The sequence below is a fragment of the Takifugu flavidus genome, chromosome 11 (assembly GCF_003711565.1).
Source record: "Takifugu flavidus isolate HTHZ2018 chromosome 11, ASM371156v2, whole genome shotgun sequence".
NCBI lineage: Eukaryota > Metazoa > Chordata > Actinopteri > Tetraodontiformes > Tetraodontidae > Takifugu > Takifugu flavidus.
The window spans coordinates 9,214,496-9,230,341 of NC_079530.1; the positions used below are offsets into that span (position 1 = coordinate 9,214,496).

The following is a 15,846-nucleotide window of genomic DNA, read 5'->3' on the forward strand; positions in this document are numbered from 1 at the left end:
TCTGATCTGAATTTGCGCTTATCTGATTGGCTGAACCAGGAAAAAAGAAATCACAGCCAATATGCCAAAGATGTTTTTCACTTTATTTCTCTACTTTGTGTATATGAACATCTGTACAAAATCAGACGACTCAAAATAAACATCTGTTCAGGAAACAGGAAGCAGCATTTGGTGTGGATAGATTACCACCCCTAGCATTTCCACCTCACTCTTTCAAGTTTGAGTCATTGCAGATGACAAAATAAATGTTTCTGACAGAGTTCATCACATGAAAAACATCCAATTTTATCCTCTGATCTGTCACACAGAAATCACAGGAAGTGAGCACGTAGACATTTAATTTGGTTCAGCCGCTCACTGTTGGCAAATACTGAACAAAGGGGGAAATCTGCAAATCAGAGTTGATTGAAATATGGCAGCTTTTGCGAAGCTGCGTGGTGAGAGCAGGAGCGGATACTGCGCTGCTGGAATGTAACCGATGTCGATAGAAAAAATACATGCAACAAGAAAAATGAGAGCATTATGCCGGGGCGTGGCCTTCAAAAAAAAAAATCCATCTGTGTTTTAAACACCTTCAATCTAAACATTCAGTTTGGTCTCTAAAATACTAGCCAACGTTTGTCGGAGGCCAACGTCCGTCTGTCAGATAACGCAAATTGTAGCTTCTACCACATTTATCCAGTATTTTCTTCTAGAAAGGTGACATTTATGTTGACGGAGAACAGAGAAGATTTCTGTTTGGTATCACAGCAATGACGGAGAAGACAATGATCAAAGCAAACAAAGACAGCAACATTTTCAGAGCTGATGTTACACCATCCTGACCTGATCCACCTGGAATCATGAAAGACTGTGACTCCAAATGTCACCATATCAACGTGTTTGCACAGAAAAGAGCCAGCAGAGGATGAGGAGTCTGTTTTTCTCGTCGATTGAGAACTGTCCATGATACTGAAATGAAAGATGCGAGATGTCACATACCCTGCGTGGTTTGTGGAATTTAGAGAAAAGGTCACATGGCTGTCACGGTATCCTTACAGCCAATCAAGCTCTTACTCAAGGGGATCAGAACAGACGTGGGCATTACCTGTAGCTGCTTCACAAAACAGTTGCAACAAGAGACACAGGAAGTGATCAGAACAGACTTGAGCTCTCAGAACATTCTGATGGTTCATTTTTCCCCCCCGCCAAAAAATGAAGACGAGAGCCGGTGCTCAGAGTGGTCTGGAAATGTCCCACAACTCTTGAACACATCACCATGTCTTGACATTTTCACTGGTCAAAACGAAAAGGATGAAGTGGCGTCCTCATGCAAGCCACCTCTCATTGGTTTAAAACTGGTGATGTCAGATAAATATGAAAATAATGCAACCTCTGCTGGATGCTGATTGGATGGCTACATTCACTGTCTTCATTAGAGGAAAGGTCACTCAAACACACATCCAGACTTGACGAGTGATTGGTTGGGGTCAGGTGAGGGCAGCGACTCTGAAGTGAGCAGATGAGCTCATCTGTGCCACGTTTACATGACAGACGGGATGTGTGGGAGCTGAATATGGCAGAATCTTCAGGGTCTCTTGGTTCCGTTTAGTAATTCCAGCAGAGAATTCCTTTGAAACGCTCTATAGTGAACCTGAACGACACACAGCTGGCCACTCATCAGCACACCTCGAGGAGCAGAAGCACACCCACCGTATTCAGAGCCCCAGATGTAATTAGTGCAACATGAAGCTGATGTGATCATCACATGACTGCAGACGGACACAGTGTCTTATTTGATTTCAGCCACCAGGGATCAGAAGTGAGGAGGTTGGTTTTTGATTTACTGAACGCAGTGGCAGCTGAGTCCCAATCAGTCCTCAGGTTCCTCCACGACAGGGCGGGCAGGGTCACGCTAAGCAGGGACCCTCTTCCTGGTCAGAGAGCCTCCTGGTTGGCTGTCAGGTACTCCTCAGCTCTCTTGTGAGCTTCGAGAGCTTTGATGGTGTACACATCCTGTGGCAACTCCGACTTCCTTCTCATCAGGATCTTGTCTTTCTTCAGGTCCTTCATGCCCTGAGAGAGGAGCAAATCAGGTGAGTGACTGACGGACTGATGTGGCGATCAGTGAACAGCCGTACCTGTGAGGCTTTGCTCTCCACAGTCTTCTTCAGCAGCTGGATATCTTCAGCTGTTGGAGTCTCAGTCTCCATTGTGTACACGTTTACAGTCGTACTATTGTCGGAATACAGCATGTACTGCAAGAACAAGCACACGACCACACAAAACAAGATATAACGGACTCACAAAGGTCCAAGTAGGAAGCCGGGCCCCCAAATTGAGCGACATTTACTGACCTCGTGTGGGTGGAGTCCAGGTCGGAGCTTTTTACTCTGAAAGAATGAACATCCAGAGGGTGTGAGCGACGGATGGAGATGAAAATAAAATGACAAAAAAGACCAGAGCAGAGAGAAGAAAGCTGCAGAATCACCAGTAGTAACTTAGGAACTATCAGACAGTGTGAAGTGGATTTGATGGTACTGATGGCAAAGGAACAATACAGGGTTTGATTTCCTAAAGACCTCTAGACAGAGAACAGAGAAAAATACCTGTGGATTCTGTCGGGCCAGCTCCTCGATCTTATGCCACACCTCCTCTCTCTCCTTCAGCTTCAGTTTCTCTCTGCACGAACACAAACATACAGGGTTACTTTACCGACCCCCCCAGTGAGTCTCAAGTGCTAATAATATTTATTTTAAAATTACTTCTGTTTCTCGGCCTTGTACTGCTGCGTGCAGTCATCGAACAGTTTCTGGTTCATCTCCATGAAGAGCTTCAGAGCGTTGTAGATCAGACCGTGGATTGTCCTGAACACACAAGGTTGGAGGATTAAACCAAAAGGAGAGGAGAGAAGGAACTAGGGAGGGTGAGGAAACGGCCGATGGGTGGAGAAGCAAGTGACAATGGTGCTGAAACAGCAGAGAGGCCGGGGCTGAGCAGGGAGATGTTGATTTAAAACACTGTAGCTAAAAACGCCACAAAATAAAGACTTTAGTCTGTGTGTGAGAGGTACTTGTTCCAGTGGCTCTTGGAGTTCTTGTAGAGGGCGGGGAACATGATGGGGAGGATCTTGGCGGCGTTGTCACTGATTAGACTCATGATGTACTCGTTGTTCCAGTAGTAGAGAGCTCTCTCTGCCACCTGAATCACACACGGTCACGATGATCTTTGACGTCACCGTGACATCACACTCCAGTGCTGGTTCTGCGTGTCCTACCTGGAAGTGTGGGCTGGACACACATTTAGCGAGCTGTCTGAAGAGCGGCTCCTGGACTTTGACGAACTCAGACGGCTCAATGACGTCCAGGATCTCCTCCAGCTCGTTCAGGAACATCACCTCCTTCGGACTGTGAGTCTTTGGCCAGAACTTCAGGAGACCCATGATCACCTGAAGATAAGAGAGCACAACCCACCAGCAGGTCAGACAGCCAACATTTAACAATGTGACTGTGGAAAAACAAAGACTCACGGGTTCGGTGAGACTGCTGTCTTTCTCCAAAAATTGGACCACACAATACGCCAACTGTAGGAGGAAAGGCGGCAGGTGAGACAGGTGAGTGGGATCAGTGAGATGCGAGGAGGACAGGCTGACGGTACCTGTGGATGATAGACACTCAGACTCTTGACTTTATGGAGTGGCAGCAGAACTCGGATCAGAAACATCTTGTGTTCTTCTTTCAGAGGGAGAGCAAAACCGTTGATGATGCTGCGAGGCAGACAGGAGGGGTGACGGAGGGAAAACCAGGAAAATCAAAGACCTGTGATAACACAGGTGAGTGCGTTACCTGCCCAGTATCTCCAGCAGCTCAGCAATACCATTGTGGTGTTCCGTCTCATAGATGAACCTGTGGAGCAACACAGTCATGCTGGGAACATTGGAAGGTACGTTGACCGGTCAGGTGATGAAGGTGCTGACCTGTAGAATATATTATTGATTTGGCGACGGATGTAGGCTCGCAAGCCGAGGAACTTCCCATAGATTCTGTGCAGGATGGTCTTCAAGAAGTCTCTTTCTCGAGGGTCTTCGCTGTCAAACAGCTCAAGCAGCTGCAGCAGAAGGTCCCACGTTAGAAAAAGCTTCAGGTCACAGGTCACGACTGTGAACCCGACAGACGTTCTTACCGACATAACAAACTTTTGGTCGATGTATTTTTTGGCAATGTTTGGCTGAAAGTCCGGAGACTCCAGGAAGCGAAGGAAAAACTCATACACCAGCTGAGGAGACACAAGGTGCACGTCAAGTTAGCCTGGCTTCAACATGGATCACGTGCTCATTACGGATAACATCAGGACTGGTCACGCACCTGTAGGTGGGGCCAAGCGGCCTCCAGGGTCGGTTCATCCTCTTCAGGGTCAAACTCGGCTCCGGTTGGGTTGGAGGATGGAGGAAGGGTCCGGAACAAATTGACCGAAAACTGACAGACACATACGACAATAACTCAGTAAATTAGATGTTCGCACTATTGGAAATGAATGAAATCAAATGATCGGCTTTGTTTCAAATGACTGAATGATATAAATCCCTGAGAATTCAGGACATCAGGACTTTTTCACTGGTCTCACCATGATGACAGCCTCAGGGTAGATGCACTCTGTGACCACGTCGCTGTTGTGAGTGATATACTCGACCATTTCGTTGAGACCGGCTCGCTTCACTTCCTTATACTTGAGGTCGCTGAGCGGGTCGCTAACAAAGTCGAAGAGGACGCAACACTGACGCAGCTTCTGGACAAATAGCTCTTCCCGCTCTATGAGGGGTGCATCTGCAAAGCACAGCCAAACTTTTCTCACCCTCCAGGCGTAAAAATTTCACAACTCCGATGTTTGAAAAATAAAATATTCCTGTAAGTGATCGCTCACATCTGAACTGTGAGAGAAGTCACTGGAGGCTAACGCTAACCTGATACTGTGTTTTCGAGCAGTGTGTATTTGTGTTTGACACAACGTGAAATGCAGAGATGACAAACTTAAATTGGGAATAATCAGGTATAATTAGCATTAGCCGGCGACCACCTTTGAGCGCGGGCAGTTTCTGCAGCTCTCTGTTCTTGGTGAGGCTGAAGCGTGATGAGCTCTGCCGGCGCTCCTTCTTCACAAGCTGAGGACCCCCAGAGTATTTGATCTTATTGAGCTGAGTGGGAGGAGGAGCGCTGTTACTGGGACGCTTACTGCCGCTCTGCTGCTGCTGGGACTGAACACACAGAAATTACATTCCAACTGATGCATGCTGGGGGCTCCTTTTCCATGCTAACACTGTCAGATGACAGAGGTTTGGATTACAAAGTCTTAAAGACTGAATTATTCTGGTAACTAGCTGAGGCTGCGTGTTGTGGACCCACCTCGTCTGAGTTCTCAGCTGCAGAGTCTTTCCCGCTGCTGTTATTGTTCTTCATGCTGCTCTTAGCAGACTTACTGGTTTCCTGTATGCACAGAAGAAAACAGAAAGTGACTTTTGATGGATGCATGGTCCAAACTTTTGTGGCCTTGAGTAAAAGGTTTCACTTGTTTGTTGTCACACATGTAAGAAAACTATACCAAACAACTTAAAGATCTCACCTACAGCGAAGGACACCGACCACAGAAACATCTGTAGGCCCACAAACACCTACAGATGATACATGCACAGGACCCCTAGAACCAACTACTGGCATCTACAGGCTCCTACAGTGATACAGCCTCCTCTCAATCTCAGCTCAGAGACATCCGGAGACATTTTGGTACATTCTCTCAGGTGCTTGTGCAGGTTTGAAGCGTGTTCTGAGTGAATGGTGTCCACGTCCAGCATGTACACCTGCCTCCCACACAGGCTCCAACATGTGAGGCATGATGTCATTGAGCCAAAGCAACGACATTGTAAGAGGACCTTTCCTTTTTTGTATCTGGATACCACCAGCAAAAAAACAGAAACATGTATTGTAGTCACCAAAAAACAATTTTATATCTATTATATTGATTTATAGTTCTATTTTCTGAATACAAGTCTGTTCCCAGAAAAGGCCCTTGGTAGAGCACACAGAATAAAAGACCAGCAGACGGTGTACGGTCACCACAGCTGGCTGTAATGGACCATTACAACTTTTGTCTCGAGACACAAGGATCCCTACAGTATGAAAGGCAGCACGAGGACCTAAAAGCACAGAAGAGGACAGACCTGAGGACAGACCACTGACAGTATAAAGAATCATCACAAACACTGAAAAGTGCCCTTTTTAATAGTGCAATGAGGTTTCAAAATTAATGGGTTGGATTCTTTTTTCTGGTAGTATAACAGAAGATAATTAAAGATACCTAGAATGAAACCTACTGAAACCTGCTTATAGTACTGGAATAAACTAAATAAAAAATTAACTCAGGTCTGTGACTGTTCAGGAGGGCGGAGTGCTTCAATCCTTGGCAACCCGGCTTCTATTATCCAAACAAGTCTATTATCACCAAGATTATTATTATGATATTATCTTGTTTAGGTAATAGAAGCCTGGTGGCTGAAGATTAGGGCACTAATGTCCTGGATGATTGAGAAACATTTTGCAGTTACTGCCTGAAAAAGTCACTTGAACACTTGAAGAAACGATCAGAGCAGCAGATTCGTTCCAAAGTAAACTTCTGGTTATTTTCTAAAGGCAACAACGATTCAGTCAACACTTAATCTGCACAAAGTTGTGTTTCTCCTTTCATCCCTTCAGCATGGAACATGTGACTGAAGTCATATATGCTGCTCACATGATATTAACCAACCTATCTCCTTGACAACGCTGCAAACATCAGAAGTTTGCTATATACTGTTACTTCATACACCTCCGAAGTCAGATGCTTGAGCCTTCATGGTGATTTTCATTGTCCCTGACATTTCTTGGGGTTAAAATACACTTTAATTGTGACCCTTGTGTGCAGGGACGCAGTCCTCTGATGGAGATCTGGGAGGGTCACAGGGGGGTCTGGATGAACCACCACCCATTAAACAAACAGCCAGTCCTCGCCTGGCAGAGGCATGACAAGAGAGTGACAATCAGGCCGCCTTGAATCCAATTTCTATGTTTGATGAGAGTACTCGTCCATGATGAGTCACAGTGGGGAGAACCAGGCTGAACCAGGCTGATGTCGTTTTCCAGCCGGGTGTCCGCAGGATAAATTATTGAAGGGACCAGACAGTAGTTTCTCCGTGGAGCTCCAGGGCGGCAACAGCGGGAAATCTGCGGTTTGTTGACAGTGAACAGCGCGCCTGAACCCGGGCCAGACACGCCGCCGGGGTGCGGTGTTTAACGGTGACACTCCGCTCCCAGCCGCAGGCGCTGATTTATGATGCCACTCTGCAGCTAGCGATTAGCTTCGTTTAGCCTAGCTGTCCTCTGCTAGCGCGGCCTTAGCGTGCTACATTAGCCAGACAGACAAGGTCTCTTAGGGCCACAAACACCGACAGTTTCACCCATACGCTAAAAACGACAAGGGCATGCAGCCGCCTGCTCACCTTCTCCTTCTTCGGCTTGTTTGGCATCTTAAGCACGTTGCGGGATTCTCTTTCAAAGAAGCTCCGTGATGTTTTTACTGGGGCTCAGACGCTGTCACCGGTTCTGTTTCAGATCCCTGGGTCCCTTCTCTCTTCCTGCAATCCGATTGGCTGCCGATGTGTAACTCTGCCTAGTGACTTACGGAAGTAATTTTCTGATTGGGTGAAGGGAAGTTATTCGGAGAGGGTGTGGCTTGGAGGGAGGTGAGGGCAGAAAACGCCTAGTCTTCCCAGCAACAAAACACCTTTAATCTAATCACGCTTACTTTCCATAAACAGTAATGTTAGAAACAGTTTAATTTTGATTATACTATCAAACCCAGGGTGACTGCAGGATTCTTGGGGCAAAATGGGCCCATCTCACAAAATCCAAGAATCTCTGGAGACACGTCTTGATAAATCCAATAGTTGCACATATGTAGAGATGCATCTGGAAGAATGTGCTTCCAAGTTTAACAATAGATGGGATGTTTATCAGACATATTGCTAGTTTTTGAAACCAACATAAGGCACAAGTGTTCTTGCATATTGAATGAAAATGACCCACGTTTCAAAAATAATTATTTTAATAGAAATTCATGATATGTTGCAATATAAAGATGAGCAGATGCTTTGACTCACCCCAGCTGCTTTTTGGCCTCTGGTGGATGTTTTTAATGTTTTTCCTGTGAAAAGTAAAAGAAGCTGGTTGCTTCAGTGCCACTGTGACAATAACTGACTCAAATAAACACCGGTGATACAGAAACATGCACAGTTTTACACACACACACACACAAATATACGGTATATATATTTCAGAAGCTGCTGATCGACTGGGATTCTCACACACAACCATCTCCAGTTTACAGAGAATGGTTCCAGTTCCAGTACATGCACTGAGCAGCAGTTATATGGAAGAAAATGCCTGGATATAGTGAGAGGTCAGAGGTCAGACTGGTCTGAGATGATCAATAACCACTCGGCCCAACAGGAACCCTGAAGAAGCTGGGCTACAACAGCAGGAGACCACACGGGGCCTCTCCTGTCAGCTAAGAACAGGGAAGTTCACTGGTTTCTGGACCATGACAACGACTAGAATCCAGTGGCCTCCTGCTGCAACTGCCTGATACTGAGGTGTCAATGTGGACTAAAGTCTCTGAGGAAGGTTTCCAGCACCTTGTTGAAAGAACATTTTAGGAGCAACATCAACCTGATGAAGTGGTCGTTGAGTATATAAACTTCGATGATGTTATATTATATTATTATGGTTGAATTATTTTTGGATTATTTGATACAATTTCTTTTGTCTGATTAATGACCGTGAAACAAACTGAAAACTGGACAGAAAATATACAAAAATGGTTTAATTTTCTGTTTTCAAAAAAGATGAAACAATCAATTCTAATTCTCTACATGATCATTTAAAAAAATAGCGTTTTTTACAATCAGATGTCTGAATTTTCCAGCGTTATAAGTCATTGAATGCATCATGAATGATCTCAGAGTCAGATCATGGATTGGCCCTGCTTTGTAAAAATCTGGCTGTGTTGGTGAAACCTGGTGGTAAAACATGAACCTTAACTTTTGGTGGATCTGCTCTTGTGTGAAGAAACCTCCAGAGGACAATTGGCTAAACTTGGATTCTGGGGTCTGATGGAATTACTGGGATTTGGAGCCACAGGAACTGGCAACGAGAGTTCATCACACTGAGGAGACAAACTGGTGTTGGGGGGTCTTTGAAAGCTCTTCAGAGGTGCTGGTTTACCCATCATGAAGGGTTTTCCTCAGACAGCAGAGGGGGCAGGGAGGCTGGGCCGGAGTCCTGCCTGGTTGCTGCTGTTAGATACCCAAGGAGAAGCTGTGTTCTGCTGGGTCGCCAGTTTCTGGGCAATTTCCTTGGCCGCAGCCACAGATTTTGCCAGACATTCCTCCTCAGGAGCTTCGTCTTCCTTTATGAACTCTGCAGCGGCTTTCTGAGCCTCGGTTGCCAAAAGGTTTTCCTTCTTTTTCCATGTGAACTTTCCAAATAAAGGGCTCACAGGTGTTGGTTTTCCCATCTCCAGGTTCTGTTTTCGAAGCTTTGCCTTCATGGCTGGACTGGGCCCACAAAAGATCTTTGGTGGGTCGTAGAGTTTTGCTGGAGGTTCAGATTTGCTGAACTCCGTCTTCCCTGCTGCTTTACTAGAATCGGGCTTTTGAAAAGTTCCCTTCTCAGTCTTCAGTTTTCCTTCCTCTCTGTCGTATTTGGATCTGGGATCAGAGGATTTATCTCTGGTCTCACGTTTGGGTCGGTCGTCGTACCGCTGCTCTTCATTCCTGCGGTACCGGTATCGATGTTCTTCTCTGTTGTATCTGACTCTGTCATCGTCAGCTCTTCTGCTGTCTTTCACCTTGTCCTCTTCCTGGCGAGTGTAGCGGGATTTATCTTCCTTCCTGCCAGACTGATACTCTTCATCGTCCTTCGTCTTGTATGAAAGCTTCTCCTCTTCCAGAATTCTGCCCTCTTTCTTCATCAGTCTCTCTTCTGCCTCCTCCTCCTGGACAGGGTCGTCATCTGTCTTCTTTTCCCTTTTCTCCTTTTTGTGTTTACTCTTTTCCTCCTTGTCTTTGCTTCTCCGCTCCTCTTCCTCGTGTTTGCGTTTTTTCCCACCTGTCTGCGAGGTGAGTCCTGCCTGCCGGTCCAGGTTCCTCCTCTGTTCATACAGCGGGTTCTCGTACATCTGTTGCTGTTGGAGGACACATGAAAGCAAAGGAAAGAGAACATGTGTCACTCTTCCACCTGTCAGATGAAGCAGGAACATGAAGCTCATTCCATCCAGCCGCTCAACCACACAGGTAAACAAGCACCTTGTATTTCTCGTTGTGAGCGTGTGTGGTGACGTGTTCTTCTGCACAGATGGCATCTCCAGAGAACACTTTACACAACAGGCAGAAGAACCCTCTGACAGGCAACAGGAACTCAGAACCTGCAGCAAAACACAAGCAGCACACTTTAAAGCCACGGCTGCCGTTTAGACACGCCCTCATTTGTTTACCTGAGGGCCGTGTCTATTTTCTGCAGCTGTGAGGACAGGATGGGGTTAAAAACACAACACTTGAGCTCCACCTGGAAGCAGGAGCTCACTGAGAACCTTCAGAACCTCACACTCCAGGATTATCTGGAAAAAGCATCAAAGAACAGGAAGTTTACCTTTAGCGGGCTTGGACAGCCTCTCTTCTGAAGCGGTGGCATTGACAGCTTTGGTGGAAGTGGGGGCCCAGGGCCGGTTGTAAGGGTCGAGAGTCTGTGAGGACATCCAGAAAATTGCAGGTGAAGAGAACGCCACATAAAGGAGTGTACAGGTGTGACAGAGGAAGTTGCTTCAGAGCAGAGTGAGAAAAGCTGCTCGCTTTTACAAACACACAAACCTTTCGATGCGTTTTGCTGTGACAGTGAGTGAAAAAATCAAACATGGAACCAGAAGTCACGTTACACTTTTGGCACCAGTGATTTCCAGCGTCGTAGTATTCAAAGGGATCTGGGGGTGGGGCAGGGGGCGTGGCAGAGGTACAGAGAGGCGGGGCTTTCAGGGTGGTGCTCGATGACGTCGTCTGCTGAGGAGCAAAGATGGAAGAGCATCAAACATCAGCTGAAGCGGAGGCAGTCCAAACACTTTTCTATAAAACCATTACATTTATAGTTTTCTTACCTTCACTGAGCTCCGGCCTCCATGATGCTAGTCGAGAAAACTTTATCGACAATCCACCAAATAAACCGACGTTGCGAATCTTTAACTGAGAAAATTTAGACGCCGTCCGAGCATTTCTCATCACGATTACGGACAAGATTATCCAAATAATAACAGTATTTGGATAAATCTTACATTCACCATATTCATGGTGCTGACATTCATGAGACGTGCTCCACTCAGCAGCTATGGCAACACTCCATCAAACCCTTTTCTTCAACCACAGTTCCAGTCGTCTCCATAACCTTTTTTCTCCACTATTGGTTGATTAATGTAAACATGTAATTGTTTATTGAGGAAGTCTAGAGGTTGTGTGTGGTTTCTAAAATACTTGTACGTTATGTTTAATGAGTTTATGGCTGCATGTTCTTAAGAACTTCTTTATGAACCAGTGCTCTCTGCAGATGAAGCTGCAGGACCCGACTACTTCCTGCAGGGCAGCAGGCTGCCTGACACTTCAGGACAGTTTTTATCCACTTCTGTCTCTGGACTTAACCTGGATCGCCTCCTTACAACTTCCTTAAATGTGAATAATGTCTGACAGTAGCAGCTGCACCTGGTTTGGACTCTCAGGAGAACTTCCTGTTGGACCTCCTACCTTTCTGGGGGATCTGTTGGCTGCCGACTCTCCCTCACTGCTTCTCTGCGCCTGTTGGTTCCTCTCGCTCTGTGGCGCTGCACCATCTTCCGGCTCTTTGGCTGCCCAGCTTCTCCCACTGGGACGGTCAGATGGGCCGAGGCCAAGGATGAGCGCCACCGTCTCCAGCTCCGTGCGTTTCTTCTCAGCGGCTTCGTGTTCGCTGCGTAGAGTGGAGATCTGTTTCATGACCTCGTCCTGCAGGAGGCTGATCTCCTCCAGCAGAGGGTCTTTGTGGCCACCCTTCTCCCTCCGTTTCTTCCTCAGAAGCTCCCCTGGTGTTAAAATAAAGAAAAACATCAGAATTTCAAACCGCAGCGATGATGTCAGCAACCCTGTGACACTCACCTTGTTGCTTCCTTAGTCTCTCCAGCTCTTTCATCAGATATTCTTTCTTCTTCATCCTCACCTCTCTCTCCTGCCTCAGCTTCTCTCTCTCCTCCAGAACCTGAACACAGTGAGCACAGGGTCAGCTGACCTCACCTCTGTGACATCATCAGTGTGAGTCCCAACTCCACTGGGAACCTTTTGCTTCTGGCTCTCGTTGTTCTGCTCCTCAGACATCCTCCTCTCGTAGGACCCAACTTTTTCTGCCTCTGTGCGCTTCACAACACCTGCAATGACACAACAGTCATAGTGATGAAATGTTTCACCTGTGTCAGGACAGGTTGTAGAAAGTATGTTTAAATGCCATTAACATTCTGATCATTTCAACAGATAAAAAAAGATACATAGGATTTTTGTTGTTATCCTATTTGATTATTACATTAAATGAACATAAACTGAAGGTTCACTGACCTGTTGCCCTCGGCCCAGGAGCCACTTTATTTAGGGAATCATTGTAGGTCACTGGGTGGGGGTAATTCTCTGGGACAGTGGGAGGGGGCACGTTCACGTTGGGTGGTGGGTTCATGTTGGGGGGTGGGTACATGGGCGGCCATTGCTGGGGCACATAAGGAAGGTAGTTTCCATACTGGCCATAAGCAGGTGGGGGGTAGTTGGGGGGAATCATTCCGTGGACGGGTGGTGGGGGGTAAGTCGGGATTGGTATCACACTCTGAGGAGGGCGGGAACAGGCCGTGGGTCCATTTTGCTGCTGAGGCTCAGCCTTCAGCTCTTTAGCATCTCTGTCTCTGGGATATCTCAGTGGTGCTGTGACCTTCCTGTTGCCATCGTCGCTACTCCAGCCGTCCCGTCTCCTGCCGCTGCGACTCCCGCTGCTGCTGCTGGAACTTCCACTTCGGCTCTGCCTCCCGGGACTCCCGCCGCCATTTGAACTGTCTGAGGAGTACCGTCTACGTCGGGTGGGTGTCTTTGGAGGGGCCTTGTTCCCTTGCAGCCTCTCTTTGGTCCTGGCAGCCATCTTGCTAATCTCAGCCACACCGAGGTCCAAGCCGATGGTTTTCAACAGCTCCTGCATTTTCTCGTACTCCTCCAGCGCCCGACGCTCCTCCTGCTTAAGCGGCTCCGTACCTGGTGGACAGGTGGGGTTTGCCAACTGAACAGACACATTTGGCTTGGTAATGGCAGCGTTTTCATCAGGGAGGTCTCCGTACAACGTGTCCTCCGTCACGTCTCCATACAGATCCAGGCCGTGGTTTCGGACTGGCTCAGATGTTGCCTGACCTTTAGGATCCTCCGAGTCTCCGTACAAGAACTTCTCCTCATCGTCGATGTCGTCTGCAGTATTTTTCTGACTGCCCAGCAGCTTAAAGATCTCTCTGATGTCAGAGTCCAGGTTGGTGCGTTGGGCCATCTGTGAGTTGGACTGCAGCTCCGACAGCACAGTGGCCATCCTGTGAGGCTCCAGGCCTTTGAAGGCCAGCAGCAGTTGTTCAGCCACCGTCGACATGCTGGACGATTCAAGAACGCTTGGAGAATCTGCACTCTGAAACACACAACGTCACAACTTCTGCACTGACCCACAAACCTCAAAATCTGCTCAGGCTTTTAGGGATATTCTTAATTAGTATTGTTAATTACTAGTAACAAAAGGTACTTGGAGAGATATGTACTTATGACAAAAAAATGTGTGTGTTACCCTGGAGTCCTCAGAGTCACAGCGTTTCTTTAAGATAGACTTTGCTGGGAGACTCAACATCTCCTCCAGCTCCTTCCTGCGTCGAGCACTTTGCAGCTCTCTGAACTCATTTAGTGGTTTTGTATCATCATCACCAGAGCTGCTGCTGCACTGACTCCTGCTACGGCCAGAGCCCCATCGTCGGCTTCTATCGCTTGACCTGGATCTCGATCTGCTGCTCTTTCTTCTGGTCCTGCTCTTGCTCCTGGCCCGGCTCTTGCTCCTGGATCGGCCCCTACTTCTGGCCCGGCTCTTGCTCCTGGCCCGGTCCCCGCTCCTGGCCCGGCTCTTGCTCCTGCTCCTGGCCCTGCTCTTGCTCCTGGCCCGGTCCCCGCTCCTGGCCCGGCTCTTGCTCCTGGACTGGCCCCTGCTCCTGGACTGGCTCTTGCTCCTGGCCCGGCTCTTGCTCCTGGCCCGGCTCTTGCTCCTGGCCTGGCCCCTGCTCCTGGCCCGGCTCTTGCTCCTGGCCTGGCCCCTGCTCCTGGACCGGCCCCTGCTCCTGGACCGGCTCTTGCTCCTGGACTGGCTCTTGCCCTTGGCCGGGCTCTTGCTGCGACCTCTGCTCCTGCCATGACCCCAGCTCGGGCTTCTGGATTTTGTTTGAGGGCTGTGATCACTGTCAAGGTAAACCCAGATCAAAATTTGTTGGGAACTTCAGTGAAAAATCTGTGACTGTAAACCATGGTCTCAATTTGAACTATCTTTCATTTTTCTAAAAATGGTAAAAAAATCTGAATGTATAGTTTTTGGTCAGTACATGTGATGATGGTGTGAAGGCCCACGTTGAGATGCTCCAGTCAGCTCACTTCCCACAGTGATCATGAGATTTTGATCCAGAGGAACCGGGTTAGGGGGTGACAGAGCCCTCTACAAGATAGCATATACATAGCAATGAGAGAAAAATCATTTTGTGTATCTCAAAGGTGAAATAGATCTGCTCACCTGAGCTCATTGACAGAAAACACATACTATCTCGTATTTATTACTTATTATAGAAATTAACCTTCTACATGGCCGTGCCATGATAATAACACATTATCCCGTGTGGACCCGGCTTTCTCTGCTTTCTTCTGTAGTTTTTCTGCTTCTCTCGCCCCCCCTTCTGTATTCATTTACAGGTACCGCCGCCTTCGGAGCTGCATGATGACCTCCGGCCCCGCTGACCCGCTGTATAGTGTATTTTTGTATGTGTTTCTGTGCTCTGTGCCCGTCCTCTCCTCTCCTCTCCTCTCCTCTCCTCTCCTCTCCTCTCCTCTCTATTCTATCCTCTACCTGTCCTCCCCCTTCTCCTCTCTCTCTACCCAGCCGGCCATCAGCAGGAGGGTCCCCCTACATGAGCCTGGTCCTGCTCAAAGTTTCTTCCTGTTAAAGGGGAGTTTTTCCTTGCCACTGTCTGTGGTTAGGCCCTGGGATTCTGGAAAGCGCCTTGAAACAGTTTTGATTGTAAAAGATGCTATATAAATAAAGATTGATTGATTGATTGATTCTCACCTGTCTGGGCGGATCATCACTCCGGAAGTGACCATTTCGGTGACGTCCTGGTCCGGGGGAGGGGTACCTGCGCGGCGGGGAGCTGGGGTACGAGTCCGGCTGTCTGTAATTGTTGTAGCTGTGGGGAGGTCTGGGTCTATTTTGGCTCTCTCCAAAGCAAGGTATTGGAAGATAGGGCCTCTGAGGAGGTGGGTAGCCCCATCTCGGAGGAGAACTGCTGTTGTACATTTCTTTCTGGAGAGTGTGAAAGTTTCCCTGCGCCTTTGGCTTAAACGGGCTTTACACATAAACAATAACAATACAGTAACATCGTCTCTTCCTAGAAGGCAGCTCGAGACTCTTCTTCTTTGGTTGCGACATAAACGCGATTGGTGGAGTGCTGCCACCT

General features: G+C 47.7%; 2 protein-coding genes across 4 annotated transcripts; both read right to left on the reverse strand.

Moving 5' to 3' along the window:
• Positions 1-62: 62 nt before the first annotated feature.
• Positions 63-8,187, reverse strand: ppp2r5d (protein phosphatase 2, regulatory subunit B', delta). 2 transcript variants are annotated; one of them, XM_057047875.1, is made up of 17 exons: positions 8,165-8,187; positions 5,379-5,459; positions 5,053-5,230; positions 4,603-4,802; positions 4,344-4,454; positions 4,162-4,254; positions 3,956-4,086; positions 3,825-3,884; positions 3,637-3,745; positions 3,509-3,562; positions 3,257-3,427; positions 3,053-3,180; positions 2,745-2,846; positions 2,589-2,661; positions 2,337-2,372; positions 2,121-2,237; positions 63-2,055 (listed from the first exon to the last, which is right to left on the reverse strand). In XM_057047875.1, exons 2-17 carry the CDS (start codon positions 5,430-5,432, stop codon positions 1,918-1,920), a joined length of 1,755 nt encoding a protein of 584 aa, XP_056903855.1. In that variant the 5' UTR covers positions 5,433-5,459; positions 8,165-8,187; the 3' UTR covers positions 63-1,917. The 2 variants fall into 2 exon arrangements, with proteins under 2 accessions (XP_056903855.1, XP_056903854.1); XM_057047874.1 differs by lacking the exon at positions 8,165-8,187 and adding an exon at positions 7,505-8,129.
• Positions 8,188-8,871: 684 nt separating this feature from the next.
• znf318 (zinc finger protein 318) lies at positions 8,872-15,812 on the reverse strand. Of its 2 annotated transcripts, none has more exons than XM_057047873.1 (11): positions 15,459-15,812; positions 14,725-14,834; positions 13,929-14,583; positions 12,686-13,775; positions 12,413-12,501; positions 12,236-12,335; positions 11,849-12,162; positions 10,931-11,113; positions 10,713-10,806; positions 10,370-10,488; positions 8,872-10,248 (listed from the first exon to the last, which is right to left on the reverse strand). In XM_057047873.1, exons 1-11 carry the CDS (start codon positions 15,684-15,686, stop codon positions 9,307-9,309), a joined length of 3,924 nt encoding a protein of 1,307 aa, XP_056903853.1. In that variant the 5' UTR covers positions 15,687-15,812; the 3' UTR covers positions 8,872-9,306. The 2 variants fall into 2 exon arrangements, with proteins under 2 accessions (XP_056903853.1, XP_056903852.1); XM_057047872.1 differs by having other exon boundaries at positions 10,931-11,116.
• Positions 15,813-15,846: the final 34 nt, after the last annotated feature.

What these genes read in the sequence shown, in the direction of transcription:
- ppp2r5d (XM_057047874.1), bottom strand. Translation starts at nt 7,531, where the DNA reads ATGCCAAACAAGCCGAAGAAGGAGAAG. An exon ending in TGTCCAGCCCACACTTCCAG is followed by an intron (nt 3,181 to 3,256) that starts GTAGGACACGCA and finishes TGTGTGATTCAG; the next exon opens with GTGGCAGAGAGAGCTCTCTA. An exon ending in TACAAGGCCGAGAAACAGAA is followed by an intron (nt 2,662 to 2,744) that starts GTAATTTTAAAA and finishes GTGTTCGTGCAG; the next exon opens with AGAGAAACTGAAGCTGAAGG.
- znf318 (XM_057047872.1), bottom strand. Translation starts at nt 15,686, where the DNA reads ATGTACAACAGCAGTTCTCCTCCGAGATGGGGCTACCCACCTCCTCAG. An exon ending in GTGACTCTGAGGACTCCAGG is followed by an intron (nt 13,776 to 13,928) that starts GTAACACACACA and finishes TGTGTGTTTCAG; the next exon opens with AGTGCAGATTCTCCAAGCGT. An exon ending in ACAGCAAAACGCATCGAAAG is followed by an intron (nt 10,807 to 10,930) that starts GTTTGTGTGTTT and finishes ATGTCCTCACAG; the next exon opens with ACTCTCGACCCTTACAACCG.